Source organism: Coturnix japonica, chromosome 17 (genome assembly GCF_054131305.1).
Source record: "Coturnix japonica strain WE chromosome 17, WE-NBRP24, whole genome shotgun sequence".
Taxonomy (NCBI): domain Eukaryota; kingdom Metazoa; phylum Chordata; class Aves; order Galliformes; family Phasianidae; genus Coturnix; species Coturnix japonica.
The window spans coordinates 15,624,282-15,638,675 of record NC_140679.1 but is presented as its reverse complement, the minus strand read 5'-3'; the positions used below and the strand labels follow the sequence as shown (position 1 = coordinate 15,638,675).

The 14,394-nt window shown below is 49.1% G+C and overlaps 1 protein-coding gene across 5 annotated transcripts in view; it reads right to left on the bottom strand.

Annotated features, from left to right (window-relative positions):
- CSMD2 (CUB and Sushi multiple domains 2) overlaps positions 1-14,394 on the bottom strand; it is a 211,829-nt gene that overhangs the window by 13,246 nt on the left and 184,189 nt on the right. For 4 of the 5 annotated variants that reach the window (XM_085518154.1, XM_085518153.1, XM_085518155.1 and 1 more), the window contains 8 exons: positions 14,035-14,208; positions 13,553-13,726; positions 10,111-10,284; positions 9,368-9,556; positions 7,134-7,307; positions 4,666-4,848; positions 867-1,043; positions 384-563 (listed from right to left, as the gene is read on the bottom strand). In XM_085518154.1, the coding sequence (XP_085374280.1) occupies positions 384-563; positions 867-1,043; positions 4,666-4,848; positions 7,134-7,307; positions 9,368-9,556; positions 10,111-10,284; positions 13,553-13,726; positions 14,035-14,208 (1,425 nt within the window). Of the gene's footprint in view, positions 1-383; positions 564-866; positions 1,044-4,665; positions 4,849-7,133; positions 7,308-9,367; positions 9,557-10,110; positions 10,285-13,552; positions 13,727-14,034; positions 14,209-14,394 lie in introns of those variants that run through there. The other variant, XM_085518156.1, reaches the window with a different exon arrangement.

Sequence of the window (14,394 nt, the reverse complement as noted above, 5' to 3'; positions counted from 1 at the left end):
AGATGATGCTCAAACAGTGTGTGCCTGTGAAACAGAAAGCCCCATTGGAGCCTGATCTGTGTTCTTGTGAAGAGTCACTTAGTTCTCAGCACTCCACTCTTCCTTTTCCCCATAGGGATGATAGTAATTCCCTCCCTCCCCAACATGTTGTGATGACTGATAGACCTGAAGCTGGCACGGCCTTCATGCTCTGCTGACAAATTGGGTGAGTGCTGTAAACATGGGAGAAAGAGTGAACGACAGGACCAAGAAACTCCCAGGTGTGCTCAGGCACTGCGCTGCAGCTCATGGAACCACAGAATCATTAAGGATTGGAAAGACCTTCAGAGCCTTCATGGCCTGTACTGCTTACATCCTCCACCATTTACAACAACCAGCCTTACCCTTGCAGGCAGGTTTGGTGCCGTTCCAGGTTCGGTCTTTTGTGCACATTAGAGAGGATGCTCTGTCCGACTCCATCATGTACCCAGGCATGCACTGGAACACCACTGTTTTGTTGTAGGTAAAATCACTGCCCAGCCTAATGCCGTTGGCTGGCACACCTGGGTCACCACAGTTGATCACTGCCAAAAGAAGAGAAAGAAGCATTTCTGGCCTCACCATCCCTCATCTCATGATCCCGAACACTTTTCACAGCAGGATACGACCCCCTAATTGCAAAGCTGGGCTGCAGCAGGTGGAGAAAACTTAGAGAGCTCCCTTCAGCCAGCTGGGAAATACAAACCCAGAGCAAGAGCTTCCCATTAGGCAGTCACAGGGGCTGCAGGCAGAGGGATGGCCAGCACCAGGCAGCTCAGCTTAGTTTCTGTGAGCACTCAGTGTCCAGCAATTCCCAGTTTGGCACAGGGCTCCATCCCAGTGCTCACCTGTGCACTCCGGGCTGGTGCCAGTCCACGTCCCATTCACTGTGCAGTGCCTGCTCAGCACACCAGTGGAGTAATAGCCTTCCCGGCACTGGTATATGATGGAGCTGGAGAAAACCAAGCCGTCATTAAATAGAACCCTGGCGTTGCTGGGAGTGCCTGGGTTCCCACAGGAGATAACTGGAAAGCAAAACAGCAGAGTTACTACAAGGCTGAATGAATGAAAAACCAAATCAACAGGGCTTCCATCCCGCAACCAGTCGACTGTTTGCCATATAAATGAGATCAGCTGCAAAGCCTCTGGACCCGACCATGTGGAGCTGACTCCATTCCCAACCAGACCCACAGCTCTGCCCCATATCACACCCTGGGGGGGGTGGGTGCCCCTCTGGAGCCCATGGACCTCAAAGGAGTGACAGCCAGGAGCTGCTGCCCTGTGCTGAGCACTGCTGCTGCACTGCCCTCCCACTCTGCTCTATGGGGAGAGAGAAGGCTGTGGGATGCAATTAGGCATCTGCCAGCACCCAAGTTTTATGTCCTAGGCACCACAGCAATAAAAGGGCTTCAGAGTGGACAGTGGTGCACCAAGTACTGCTGTGGCAAAATGAGTGCCTGCAACAATTGTATGAGCTCTCATTTACACTGAAATTGCAGGATATAAAAGAAAATCACAGGAATTGAGGGAAGGCTCCGGCCATGGGAGCCTGTGGCCCTGCTTCCTCCCTCCACCTGTGGTCCAGATGTAAAAGAAGCTGTAAGTGTTAAGGATGAAGAGGCTTAAACTTTTAAAATCACAGATTAAATATATATAGGATCGAATCACTCAAGTGAGCAGAAAGTGGGTAAATAATTCCCTTTGGCTTCAGTGGGAGATGAAAAATGAATGAGACCCCAAAAGGAAACTGGTTATGGTACTGTTTTCTAACTGAGTATAAATCCTAAAGACCCTGGAAGTCCCCCGGTCATATCTACTCACATCTCCCAAAGCATTTCAAACCCAATCAGCTTCAAACTAAGTCACATTTCAAGAAAATAACCTGAAAATCAGCTGCATCAAATGGGGATTTCTTGGAGCTGCTGCTTCTTAACAAGTGAAATATTTCAACAAATGATTATTGCAGAACTCCCCACCGTGAGGTTTCTCCGTTTGCTCCTTTATCAAAACCAGATTTGGTTCCTGCAGTTATTTTTAGGATGTCTTTTCGGTGCAAACCCCTTGGACAGTTTGCTGAATGCACTGGGTATCTCTGCCAGAGATACAGAGAGAGCATTACCAGCTGCAAAGCAACTGCTGCCTGCTGACCAAAGAGAGCTTAGAGCTCTGGGGAGCTGTGAGCCTACAGAGATGTGACCATGACCCAGAGACCATTCTGCTGCATGGGAAGGGACGGGAGGGCTCCATCCTCCATCCAGAGCTGTTCCCACAAACCTCCTCCTGCACTGCAAAGTGACCTCAAATATGGACCATTGCAAAGCTCAGGGATGCTCCAGAGCTCAGCAGTAATTAATATGATTCCCACCCTCACACCTTTTGGCAGGGCTGAGCTCTATCCTTTAACCAAAGCAGCATCCATAGAGGGCAAGGGAAGTGCTGTTACCTGTTATGGAGCTGAACACTCCCAGCTCCCAGGCAGCACTGATGATTTCGATGCCAAGGAGGAAGGTGCCTGCTCCTCAGAACATGCAGGAGGAAAGGCTGGGAGCTGCTATCACAGAGCACACTGCATGTCTGACTCTGCTCGTGCGAACACCGTGTCCTCTGTGCTCCCATCACTGGCCTCATCTTCACCACATCGATCCTTCTTCTGGGCTTTGCTGCCACTGGAGCACCCAGCTGAGACGCTCTCCTAATGATGTCTGACACACCAGGCACAGCCTGCAGGGACTTACAGCCTTTGCTCCAGGGCTGGTAATTTCCATGCTGTTTAATTTAACCAGTAACCCACATTCCACTTAACTACGCAGAAAGAAAAATAGCAGCCTGAGCCCAAATCCCAGCCCTGCCACCTCCCATGTCCTCAGCAGTCAGATTGGGATGAGGCAAAACTCAGCTCCTTCCCTGCGTTATCGCTTTAAATGAACACATTTCTGTCTTCTGGAATTGAGGAAGAGCAGCCAGGGTTGCGTCTCATTTTGGATGCAGCTTTAATTCATCTGGTAAAACAATAAACGTTATAAAAACAACTATTCTGCTCAGCTGAGAGGAGGAGGGAGCGTACAGGAGAGCACAAGCAACGGGCCCCCCCTGCACTGCCCCTGGGAGCACCAATTGGGCAGCAGGAAAAAGAAGGAAGGAAAAACTCCACACTGCAATTTCCATCTTCAAAATGTGCTGGAAATCAACGGTAAATGAGGCCTGAAATCTGTGATTTTTAGGAAGCAAAGGGAGCTGCTCTGAGTGAGCACAACAAAACTGGAGCTGCGTACAACTGACTGAAGCAGAGTCTCACGACGTGTCCCTCCAATTAACTTAATTGGAGACTATTTGTACATCACACCAAACCAGCTGTGGTTCCCTCCTGTTTCCATATTCCTTTAGTTGTCACTGAAATATTCCAGCAGGTGAAAGGCACTGATTGCTGCTGGGGCTGGAGCTCTTCTCCCATTCCACCCACACTGCAGGATTTGCATGGTGTCCTCTGCACCTCCCTGCACTTACACATCCATCTGCAGTCCAAGCAGACCAAGTCCCAGTGCTCATTTTGCAGCTGATCAGGAGAACAGTCTGCAGTTTCCCCAAACTATTAATTTTGGGTTAATTTCCCCATTAACCCCTCCCCTCCCTCTCCTACAAATACCTGTTCCACAAAGTTGAATTCAACACTGGAAAGTGCAGCCAGAAGAACACCTCGCAGTGCCTGCAACTTGCTGTGAATGCAAATGACGGGGACACAGCCTGCTGCTCATCGCTGCAAATTGCTTTCCTATATTGGCCAGTCAGCACTTAACATTAAATGACTACATTATGAGCATAATGTTATTATTATTCATAAAGTATGAAAAAGGAATCCGCCAGGGATCTGTATTTTGGTGCCTCCGGAACCCGACGGGTTATTTATGCTGAGATTAATGAAAAGAACCTTTCTACTGAAAGAATGGGGGAAAAAAACCCACCCCAACCACCAAGACCTGAGCGTATTAATAACATGATTCAGTGTCTTTTCAATCAAGAGCTCCATCAATTTGGAATAAATTTCCAATTCATTTACAAGCTCTCTCTGAGCTTTTGGCTTTCATATCAGCAGGAGAGAAGCACTTGCCCAGGTCTCCTCGCATTTGGTATCCTGCTTCCTTTTGGCTTTTGTTCTCTCCCCCATTTGATTTTTAAACACTTTCATAAAACAGCAGCAGTAAGCAGCACAGCTCAGAGAACCTGGCTGGGGGTTTATCACGTTGGATGATGGGGCCTTACTTGATTCCTTCAAATAGGAAAATAAGGGGTTTGGGTTTTTTTTTGATACAAAAAATCTGCTTACTGCTTTATAATTTGCACTCTGCATTTCTGCTCAATGCAAATGACTCTCACACGTGCCAGTTCCAGCTTTAACACAGGCTTGAGGCTATTCACATCGTTCACTCTGATGCATTTCTTTGATAAAGCATCAATTAACTACTTAGAGGTGCTAAATCCAGCGTGTCCTACAGATATTTGGGACGTGAAGAGTTGAGGCTGCCTCACGACATGGAAAGACACGGAGTCATAGAACCACAGAATGGCCTGGGTTAAAAAGTGCCACAGTGATCATCTTGTTTCAACCCCATTTCATTTCAGCCTGGCCAGGGATCAGTGCTGGATCAGTACCTTCACACTCGGGCTGTACGCCGCTCCAGGAGCCATTGGCTTGGCACGTCCTCTCAGATGAGCCCCGCAGGGTGTAGCCAGGCTCACAGCTGAACCGCACCACGCTGTCCACACCAAACTCATCTCCCAGCCCGATGCCGTGCGATGGGATCCCTGGGTCGCCACACACACCCTGGCTGCCTCCTGTTAATAAGAAGAGAGCACGACACCATCAGAGCAAGCAAAACTCAGGGAATGGCTCTTCTCAACCCACCTACACTTTCAGAGGACCAACACAGAGATTGGGATCACGTGGCTGAGTCGATTTAACTCCACGTGACACATCCCCTGACTTTGGAAACCCACTGTTTGTAAGCAGGTTGCAAAGTCTGGCCATAACTCCTACATCTCGAGATGGAGTCTCACCAGCTGGAGCTGCTTTTCGAGGCAGCTGCTCCAGCAGACAGCAGCTCGATTGCCAGCATCAGTCATGTGGATGGTTTCCCTCCAAGCAGAAATTACAACATGCTCCAGGCCACCTCAGCGAGCTCTATTGTATTTGCAAAACAAGAAGCTGTTGGGTTTGGAGCGCAGAGGCGAGAGGGATCCAGCTGAGAACCATCGGCTGGTACAAGTTGTGAACACTTTGTGCTGCTGGCTCCGTGTCTGGGGATGGGAGGAAGGGAGCAGCTGGAGCGGATGCCTCGTGGGGGCTCATGGAGAGGGCTGGATAAATGCCCACCTCCTCGCTGCCTGGTTTGGGCTCGCACCGTGTACGCCTGCTCTTGGCTTTCTCTGCTAATGATCTGTGTAAACACAGTGAGCCCCAAGCCAGGAAGGACTATTTCACTCCAGCAGCTCGCAATGAAGGTCCCAGCTCCCGGCCCTGCTCCGATTTGCTGCAGGTACAACCTTCGCAGCGTAACATGTAATGTAAAATATAATGAACATATTCATCATCTGGGGAAAAACACTCGCTTTTAGAGAGAAGGGGGAAAATGCTCCAGGCTCAGCACTTTCCCTTCATGCTGAATTGTACCAAACCCTTTATTTCACCTTGCGGAGGCTGTCATCATACTGGAGGGATCTGCACACCAGAGAACCTTTGGCAGGAGGCAATCAGGGCTTATTCTGCTCTCAGATTCCACCCTGGGCTGAGAAACTCCCCTGGGCAAAAGCCAGAGCCATGAGCTTCTGCTCTCCTGCCCCAGCTTCCAGCAAGGCTGGGAGGGCACCAAAAAATGAAGCACCAGGCCAGATTTGTGTGTTCTTGCTGCAGTTGAAGGAATATGCCCAATGGTTTCATTACTCACTGCTTTGGTCACCAAGTCTGGTGTAAAACAAGGGGCCCCATTCTGGCTGCTAGGGAGAAATCCCCAACCTTGGTTCTGAGGGTGTTTGTGGGGCCCCGGTGCAGGGAGGACCCACCAGGAGCCATCAGCACTGCTCTATAACACTGCTGCCATGACGTCCTTATGAAATATCACATACAACAGATGTCAGGAGGAACTCATCAGATAACGCTGAGCATTCCAAACATCCACCCAAAAAGACTGTAGGAGAGATGGTGAAAACCACAGGGGGAAGAGGCATGAATTAGAGCAGAAAACCCTTCAGAGCAGCTACAGATCAAGAACTCCACTCTGCAGATACAGCTTTTGAATAGGAGGACGACTCCGCCTGATTTCGTTTTCCAAAGCAGAGGTTAAACTTGGTCAAGTACAGCTGCTAAGTCTAAGTGGCATAATTAAAAATTAACACTTGTCCCAACTGCTTTGCTCCAGCTAAGTTCTCATTTCATCTGCATCTGTGCTCTCCACGGAACAACTGACAGGATGGCACGGAGAGGGCTCAGCACAACATCCTCCAGTTATTCAACATCTTTCTCCCCACTGGAGGTCATCAGTTGGGATCCCAGTGGCAGCACATCCCTTTGTGTCCCCCATGACTCTGATTTCTCCCTGCAGGGACATTTTGGCTTATCAGGATGTTTTCAGTGCAAGACCCTTCCTCGCTGGCACGGGAGCAGAGAAGAAGTCCTGATGCCAAACTGCTCCCAGCTGATGTGTTGAGACCCTCAACAGCAGATGTCAGGCCCTGGAAAAGGGCCACACATGCTCTTTTACTGGAACCCATGAGAAGGAGGGTCAGATGCTGCATTCAGATGCAAGGGCCCTATTTTTCACAAGACACATTCACCACGTACAGACACTGTGCAGAGAGAACTGTAAAGCAGCAGGCTGCAGTACACCTCCTGCCACAAACATTTGCTGCAGTGATTTATTCCTCCTCTTGCAAGCTGAGTGCTTTACACTCTGCCAGTGCTTATCATCCAACTTGCAGGAGACCTGATAGCTAAGACAGTGATTTTCAGCACTCTGCCATCCAACCCCTCCCTCCGCAGCACTCGCGTTGCTGCAGCTCAGCTGAGCTGTTGTGCTGTCCCCTCTCAGGATGAAGGCTGCAGCCTGTCCCCATGCCCAGCTCACCTGAGCAGTGTGGCAGGGAGCCGCTCCAGCGTCCATCCAACTGGCACATGCGTGTGGAGTTGCCAATGAGAGCCCTCTTCCCCAGGCAGCTGTAACGGACCACGGAGCCCACGGTGTATTTGTCACCTGAGATCTGAGCGTGGGGTGGGGAGCCTGGGTGCCCACAGGAGACCACTGCAAGAGACAGATGCAACAGCCTCAGCCACCAGGGACTGAGGGTCTGCACATTGGTGCCTTGCCCTAACACCGACAGGCATCTGCATCAGAGAACCCTTCTTCACCTCACACCATTCCATGCACATCCTCACCCCCCGCCCTGTCCCGGCAGCACAGAGCTGTAATCGATGCTGTGTCACACCTGAGCAAATTATCCTGGCAGATTCCGAGCGCTGCTCGCTCAGCCATCACCAGTAAAGAAGCACCGCTAACAATAATTAATAGGTTTACTTTAGCTTGGCAATCAAAGTGGAGACAGCGAGGGTGTTGACAAATATACCAACAGATCTAGGGGCTATTAGACAGGTCTGGATGAGCATTCTCAGCCTAAGGAGCACGCATCGCTCGGTTGCTGAAGGAAAGCATCCGTAACGGATATGTTCTCTCCCTTTGCTAGAGTCTAAAAATACAAATACTGGCATTAGGTAGAAAACATGATGTATGCCTCAATAAAAGGAGAGCACGCTTCTGTTTGGGCATGTGGGCGTTGAAATATATTGGCGCAGAGCTGTGACTAAAACCAAGGACGCTTTGCAAAGAAATGGGTTTGATAGCTAATACTTAAACTCACACTGTAACTAACAATTTAATAACAGATACTCCAGCAGACTCAGCTAAGCTTAAAACCTGTGGCAGCATCGAGGTTTTTAAGGGATTTATGTACACAGCAGGAAGACTGCTCCTTCTGATGTGCTGGGCTCAGCTCCCGTGTGCTTTCCTTCCTGGACTTCTCTCCTACCCTTCAAAGGAGATCAGCTCTTCTTTATTCCCCTCCAAGCCAGGCACGAGGCAAGATTCCCAGCATGAGCTTTTCCAGCATCAAGCTTCTTGGCTTCTGTTTTAAACAGTCCCCATTAATTTTGGGTTCCCAGCTATAAACACTTGGAAGGAATCCGGGTTTCAGCACTGAGCACATCCCAACTTTGACACACAGAAAACAGAGATGTGCAAAAATCTCTCCAAGCCATTACGGCTGCAGAATCCAGGTATCAGTTGTAGAACTGACCTGCGTTTCCCAAGTGCCCACAAATCCTCCAAATCAATGGATGTTCAGCATTTTAGGGAAGGAGATCCTTTTTACTCAGCTGAACAGCTGTGGGCTGGAGCAGCCTGAGGAAGCAGACTCTTGGTTTGTAAAGGCAACTGCTTGCCTGGAGCCCCTGCAGCTGTGTTAACACGTGGTTATCACTTGTCAGCTCCTCACGGCCTGTGCAGGGTGCTGTAAACACGAGAAGGTGGTATGCTGCTAACAAAAGCAAAGGGAAATGTGCCAAGGTCTATTGCTTCTAACTCGGTGTCAGAACAAGAGAAAAGAATCAGTAGTGGCTTTGGAACAGCTCAGCTGATTCAAACTTAAGAAGCTCCATTTCTGTCTGCTTTAGTGATTTGTTATGCTGGGTGACAGGAGATCACAGTTGCTTTAGTCCCTAAGAAGGAAATACCAGCACAGCCCCATGCCTCTGTTCTGGCTGCTAATACCGGGGCTGTGCTGGGTGCAATCCCACTGCCATCTTCCATTCAGTGCCCACGGAGCTCCTGGCTGAGGCATTACTACTTCAGTACATGACCCACATGAGCATTTTGTGTCTTCCTACCTGTAAGTCCTGGAAATAATCCTTAAGCCAAAATCACTGCCCTGAACCTCCCAGTTTGCTCTGCACACCGGGCCAGGATACTTTAAGAAAGGCCAAGAAACATAAAGGAAGAGTCAAGGAACAGATCTCCTTTCCACCACCTGCTCTGCAGCAGAGCAAAGTCTGGGTGTTTTTCACCACAACACCATTTCCCTTCTCTGAAGCCATGGGGATGAGTTGGTGGAGGGAAGCTGGTGTTCAATCAATACATTCTGACCCAGAGGCCAGAACCATTCCCATGGATTAGAAAGGGCTCTGGGTTCAGACTTTCTTATAAGAGCTTTCAGCCAAGTGAGCATCAGCAGAGCAACATGGAATGAAAATGCAGGTTTGTGGAGCAGGACTGGAAGTCCTGAGCGAATGGTATTACTCTGAAGAACTTACAAAGACACTGTGGGAGGGCACGGTCCCAAGTGCCATCCCCCTGACAGGTAAGGACGTGTGTACCCAGTAAGTAATATCCATGGCTGCACTGATATGAGACAGTTGTTCCAAAGCTGAATCTGTGAGGACCACTCGGCTGCACTTGACGGATGCTGTTTTCCAGGTGCCCGGGGTCAGTACAGTTTACAACTGCAAACAAACAACAACAAAAAAGTACAAAACAAAGGGTGTAACAAAGGATTCTTCCAAAAATGAGCAGGGAAAGGGGAAGAAACCACAAGTCACGTATTCCACAGTTTTTGGGGGGCTTTTTGTTTCTTTTTTCAGATTCTTTGGGAGCAGAAAAAGAAATCTTTATTAAAAGAGAGAATGGAGGCAGCGCTGCAGGCTCATCAGCCTCACTCTCCAGCCCCAAATAAGGACTCAAACATCCACCTAAGGCTGATTTCTTGACCCACACAGTGACAGTATCAACAGATACTGAATTAACAGAATAAAGACAGAGGGAGTAAAGGGAGGGGAGGGAATATGGTAAGTGAAATTGGGGCTAATGTCACTAGGGCAGCATGAAGGGAGGAAGGGCTCTGCAGCAAAGAACAGAGTGTTTGCTTTGAGTAAACTGGCCTAGGGTTATCAGGATGACTTCTGCTAACGGTCTAGCCTGATATTTTCTTTTGTACTCCCCACTTAAAGCAAATAATTGGATGTCTTAGAGGATGTAGGGCTTGGCAGAGCAGACTTACCACGGCAGGCAGGCAGGGTGCTGCTCCACTGCCCGTTGGCCAAGCACTGTGACTGCGCTGCTCCTTCCAGGCGGTACCCGGTGTTGCAGACAAACTTGGCCACGTCGTTCAGGTTGAACTGAGTGCCTTGGGTCAGGCCGTTGGCGGGGTTGCCAGGGTGGCCACAAGTGATGGCTGCGATTAGAAATGGGAGATGTTACCTATTGGCTGGGAAGAAAGTGAATTATCCAGTGGAAAAAATAAACATCTCAAGAAAAGAGAGCATGGAAAAACCCGCATCAGCTCTGAAACTCACATGGACTTCAAAGATCTGTGGCAATACTGAATCAAGTTGAGGATACAGTAACTTTATTCATCTTACTGGCACAGGAAATACTCTGAACCACTCTCTAAGCAGCAGAGTGGCAGCATCTTACTGACTTATACCGTAAATCCCCAGAGCTCCTCTTCAAAAATCCCAGCTACTGCTATTAATCTATTGCCTTACATTACCCTGGGCATCACAAACGCAGCCATGAAACCTGATGTTTTCCTCCCCCTGCCTGGTGTAAGTCAGATGCTCACTGCAGTATAAAGTTACACCTGGAGGGATAGTAAAAAGAGAAGGAAAATCAGGTTTCGAGCATATGGCCTAAAAAGCTTAAATCTTCCTGCTTCAGTCTGAGAAAATTCAGGGGAAAACCTTTGTAACTAAATCCCTATAATGAGGATTTTTGTGTAGTTCTTTTTCCCATGGCTGGTATAAGCTCCGTCCAGCCCTGAGCTGCTCCAGCATGTCCTGGAGGAAGCGTCAGGTGGGGAAGGCACAGGGAGAGGAGCAGCAGGAGCCCAGCACCATCAAACACCTGAAGAGCTGAAGTTTAAAGCACTTTCACCTGGGCTGCTCTGCTGGCAGAATTGGGGCTGGGAAGGAGGGAGCAACCCGGGAGACTTCTGCTTTAGGCACGGCAGCAAGTTCCATCATGCAAAAGAAACGTCAGGATGCTCCATACAGAGCTTTTTGGCTGCTTAAGGAATGTGACATCTTCTGACAGCTGAGGACAAAATGATATTGATTACCGTCATGCTGAAACTGGGTAATGGCCCAGCAGTAGAAGTCCAGCACTCAGCTGTATGGCTGCCAAAGCCAGAAGCTACAAGGGGAAGATGAAATTCCCACAAAAGATCCATAACGCATCTGACTGCCAGGGCTGGACTGTACCACAGGGACAGGAATTTATTCCTTATGCAAGCTGGTGACAGGTACAGGTTTAAAAAATATGAAGCAAGACAGCATTTCAGTGCTACAGGAAGCAGATGTCAGATTCTCGGAGGGACTTCTGAATACAATTATGCACGTTTTGAAATAGCTGATGGATTCTTTCCCAGAAAAAATGGAAAAAAAAAGGCTCCCTCCAGTTGGCATGGATCAAAAAGCCCAGTTCACATAGAGCAGGAAACTGCAGCAGGTTGAAAGAGAAAATATCAGGACAGTGGGAAATGGTAATGTGGTAACACACAGTACCATGAGCTTATTCAGAAGGTGATAAAGCCTCAATCCATCTAATTTCAGAGCTCAAGAGTGGTCTGCTTTAATGACATTACATTTATGTTATCCATAAGGCTTAATGTAGTGTAATAACTTCAAGGCCAGTTTCTGTCTGGGACACCTTTGCAGGGCTCTGCACAAAAGCTTGCTGGGCTTTCAGGTGCCAGAGTGGGAAGCCAGCATAAAGCAGCACCGAACAAAGGAACTGCGTGCAAATGAGCCCAGCAGTGGAGGGACGGTTCAGTACCAGAAGGCAGACACAGACAGGCTTTGTTCTGAAGGGTTTGGTCCCTCCTGAAAGAAACAAGACGATGCAAGAAAATGGATGCTTAAAAAATGCTCCATTTCCATAAATCTGCCTGACAGCAGTCAGCGCTCTATCAGTGTGATTTCCTGGTCCAAGGTTACAGTGTGTGTTCTCGGCAGGTGAAAGTGAATTTAAACTTTTTCAGCTGAGCATCCTCAGACACTGAAATAATTCACACCTGCCTGAAGAACCAGAGACTGCCTTCCCAATAGTTCTTCTCCTAAAAGCCCCAGGAGGAATCCTAGCCATGAACACCTCCAATGTTAGGAGCCTTGGGCTGACTTTACAGCTTGAGTCTGTTTCTTACTTTTAGGCTGGCATCTGCATATTCATGGCTTTGCAGGTCGTCCTTACCTCATATCTTGCTGGTACTATTGTGCCTCAGTACACAAAGCCCTAACCCAGACATCAGAGGTTGGAAGTAAACACCTGGAGAATCGTGATATGAAATGGATTGCACTGTCCAGCGATAAGAACATGCTTCAACTTATTAACAACTAGGGCTCTAGGGACTTAATTAATTAGCTTATTTACTGGAAAGATAAATGAGAAGGTTGTGCAAGGTGACTCATGAATGTTCATCAGAGGAAGAGAGAGGCTGACCTCTGGCACAGAGCATGGGTCTCATAAGGAAGGTGAGAGCAGCAGTGTGTTTGGTGGGGACCATGTCTGCCTCCAACCTCCCCACACCCCAATGAACCCTCCTCACAAAGCACACCTTCATCTGTGCTCATCTACTGGAAACTTGGTGTGTGAAAAACAGCAAAATAAAGTGGAATTTATACAGCAGAGTGGAGAAGCAAAGCAGCTGGAACTGCCAACTCGCCACTGCTGCCATTCCTCAGCTCTGTCCTGTGCAAACCCCAGAGATGTTCACACACCGTACGTTCACTGTGTGCATGCAAAGCAATCTTGTACAGCCCGCGTATGAAATGCTCTGAGAAGCAGAAAAATGAGCAAAGCAACCTGAAAGCCCACAGGTTGCTACTTCCCAAACCAAGGGTGGCTGCCTACAGGACCTGCCACTCCAGATTTGTTCCCAGCAGGACAGCTGGAACCAACTTCATCTTTGGACTGCCTGGAGAAATACCGGGCTCACTTCCAAGCATTGGCCCTTTTGGAAACCTGACTGTGCTTCTCCTGATCTCCCAATGTCATCTCTGTATCTGGTCTCTGAGTACATGGTATCAGTGCCAGAGATGGCTGTTCTCTTGTGGAGAGTGCTGCTATGGACTGCAGAGCTGCCAGCAACACGTTGGGCTGAACGGGAAGGACTGCTCTGTGCAGAGGGGAGGGACTCAGCTGGTGCTGTCAGCTTGACAGCACTTGTGTGAATGAGGAGCATTTCTGAAACAAAGCTGAACTCACCTCCCAGAGGAGCAATGGTACGGGGGACCACTGCTTCTCAGCTGAGGGAGCCTGCTTTGGAAGGGGGGGCTGGACTAGATGATCTCTAGAGGTACCTTCCATCCCCTACAATTCTGTGAAAGCTGGGACTCACAGGTCCCCCTCCTCCAGTACTTCACTGCTGTAAACTCAACAACAGCCTCTGCATTTTCTCATCCTCTGAGCACAACCAGGGCTAAAATACCTGACAACATACTTACGCACACAGACAGGCGTCTTCCCGGACCAGCGGTGGTCCTGCTGGCAGATGCGCACGGACATCCCGATCAGGCGGAACCCGGGCTGGCACTGATACACCACACTGCCACGGTAGTTGTAGTTCTCACCGTTGATCTGCCCGTTGACAATGGGGCTGGGAACGCCGCAGTGCCCGGCTGCAGGAGGGACACAGGGGAAGCAGTCAGAGCACCCGTCAGAGCACCCGCCCAGAGCCAGCGCACGCTGACCTGTCTGGGTGGATCTGCAGTCATAAATCAAACCAGAGCAGCAGCAAAAACAACAGACCATTTGTAAAGCTCTCCTCTCTGATCCCAAAACATCTCACATCTGCTAAGCAGTACGGAATCAAAGCCCTCTTCCTTCTTACATCTACCAACGACCCCAATGCTTCAGCTCGGGTTCTTTCTCATATCAGTATTTAAACCCCTGCCCCTCCTGGCATGCAGTCAGGGTTCCTCCATACCCAGACATCTGACGTCAGCGCCGCTCCACAGCCCGTTGGCCATGCACTCGCGCACACGGGAGCCCACCAGGGTGTAACCAGTGTTGCAGGAGAAGATGGCAGTGGCCCCATAGCTGGTCAGCGTGCCGATCTTGTTCCCATTGGGAGGCGTGGGTAGGTCTCCACAGGAGATAACTGAAAAGGATCCAAGAGCAGAGTAAGAGGGCATGGTCGGGGTTATATATATACATATATATCCATATTTAATTTTGTTCATTTGTTTTAACAGAAATGTGACTCTCGTTGTCACAAGTCATTACTGAAGGCAGAAATGAGTAGGAAAGGTTATTAAAGTTACATGCAGAACAACAGTTTGGTCAC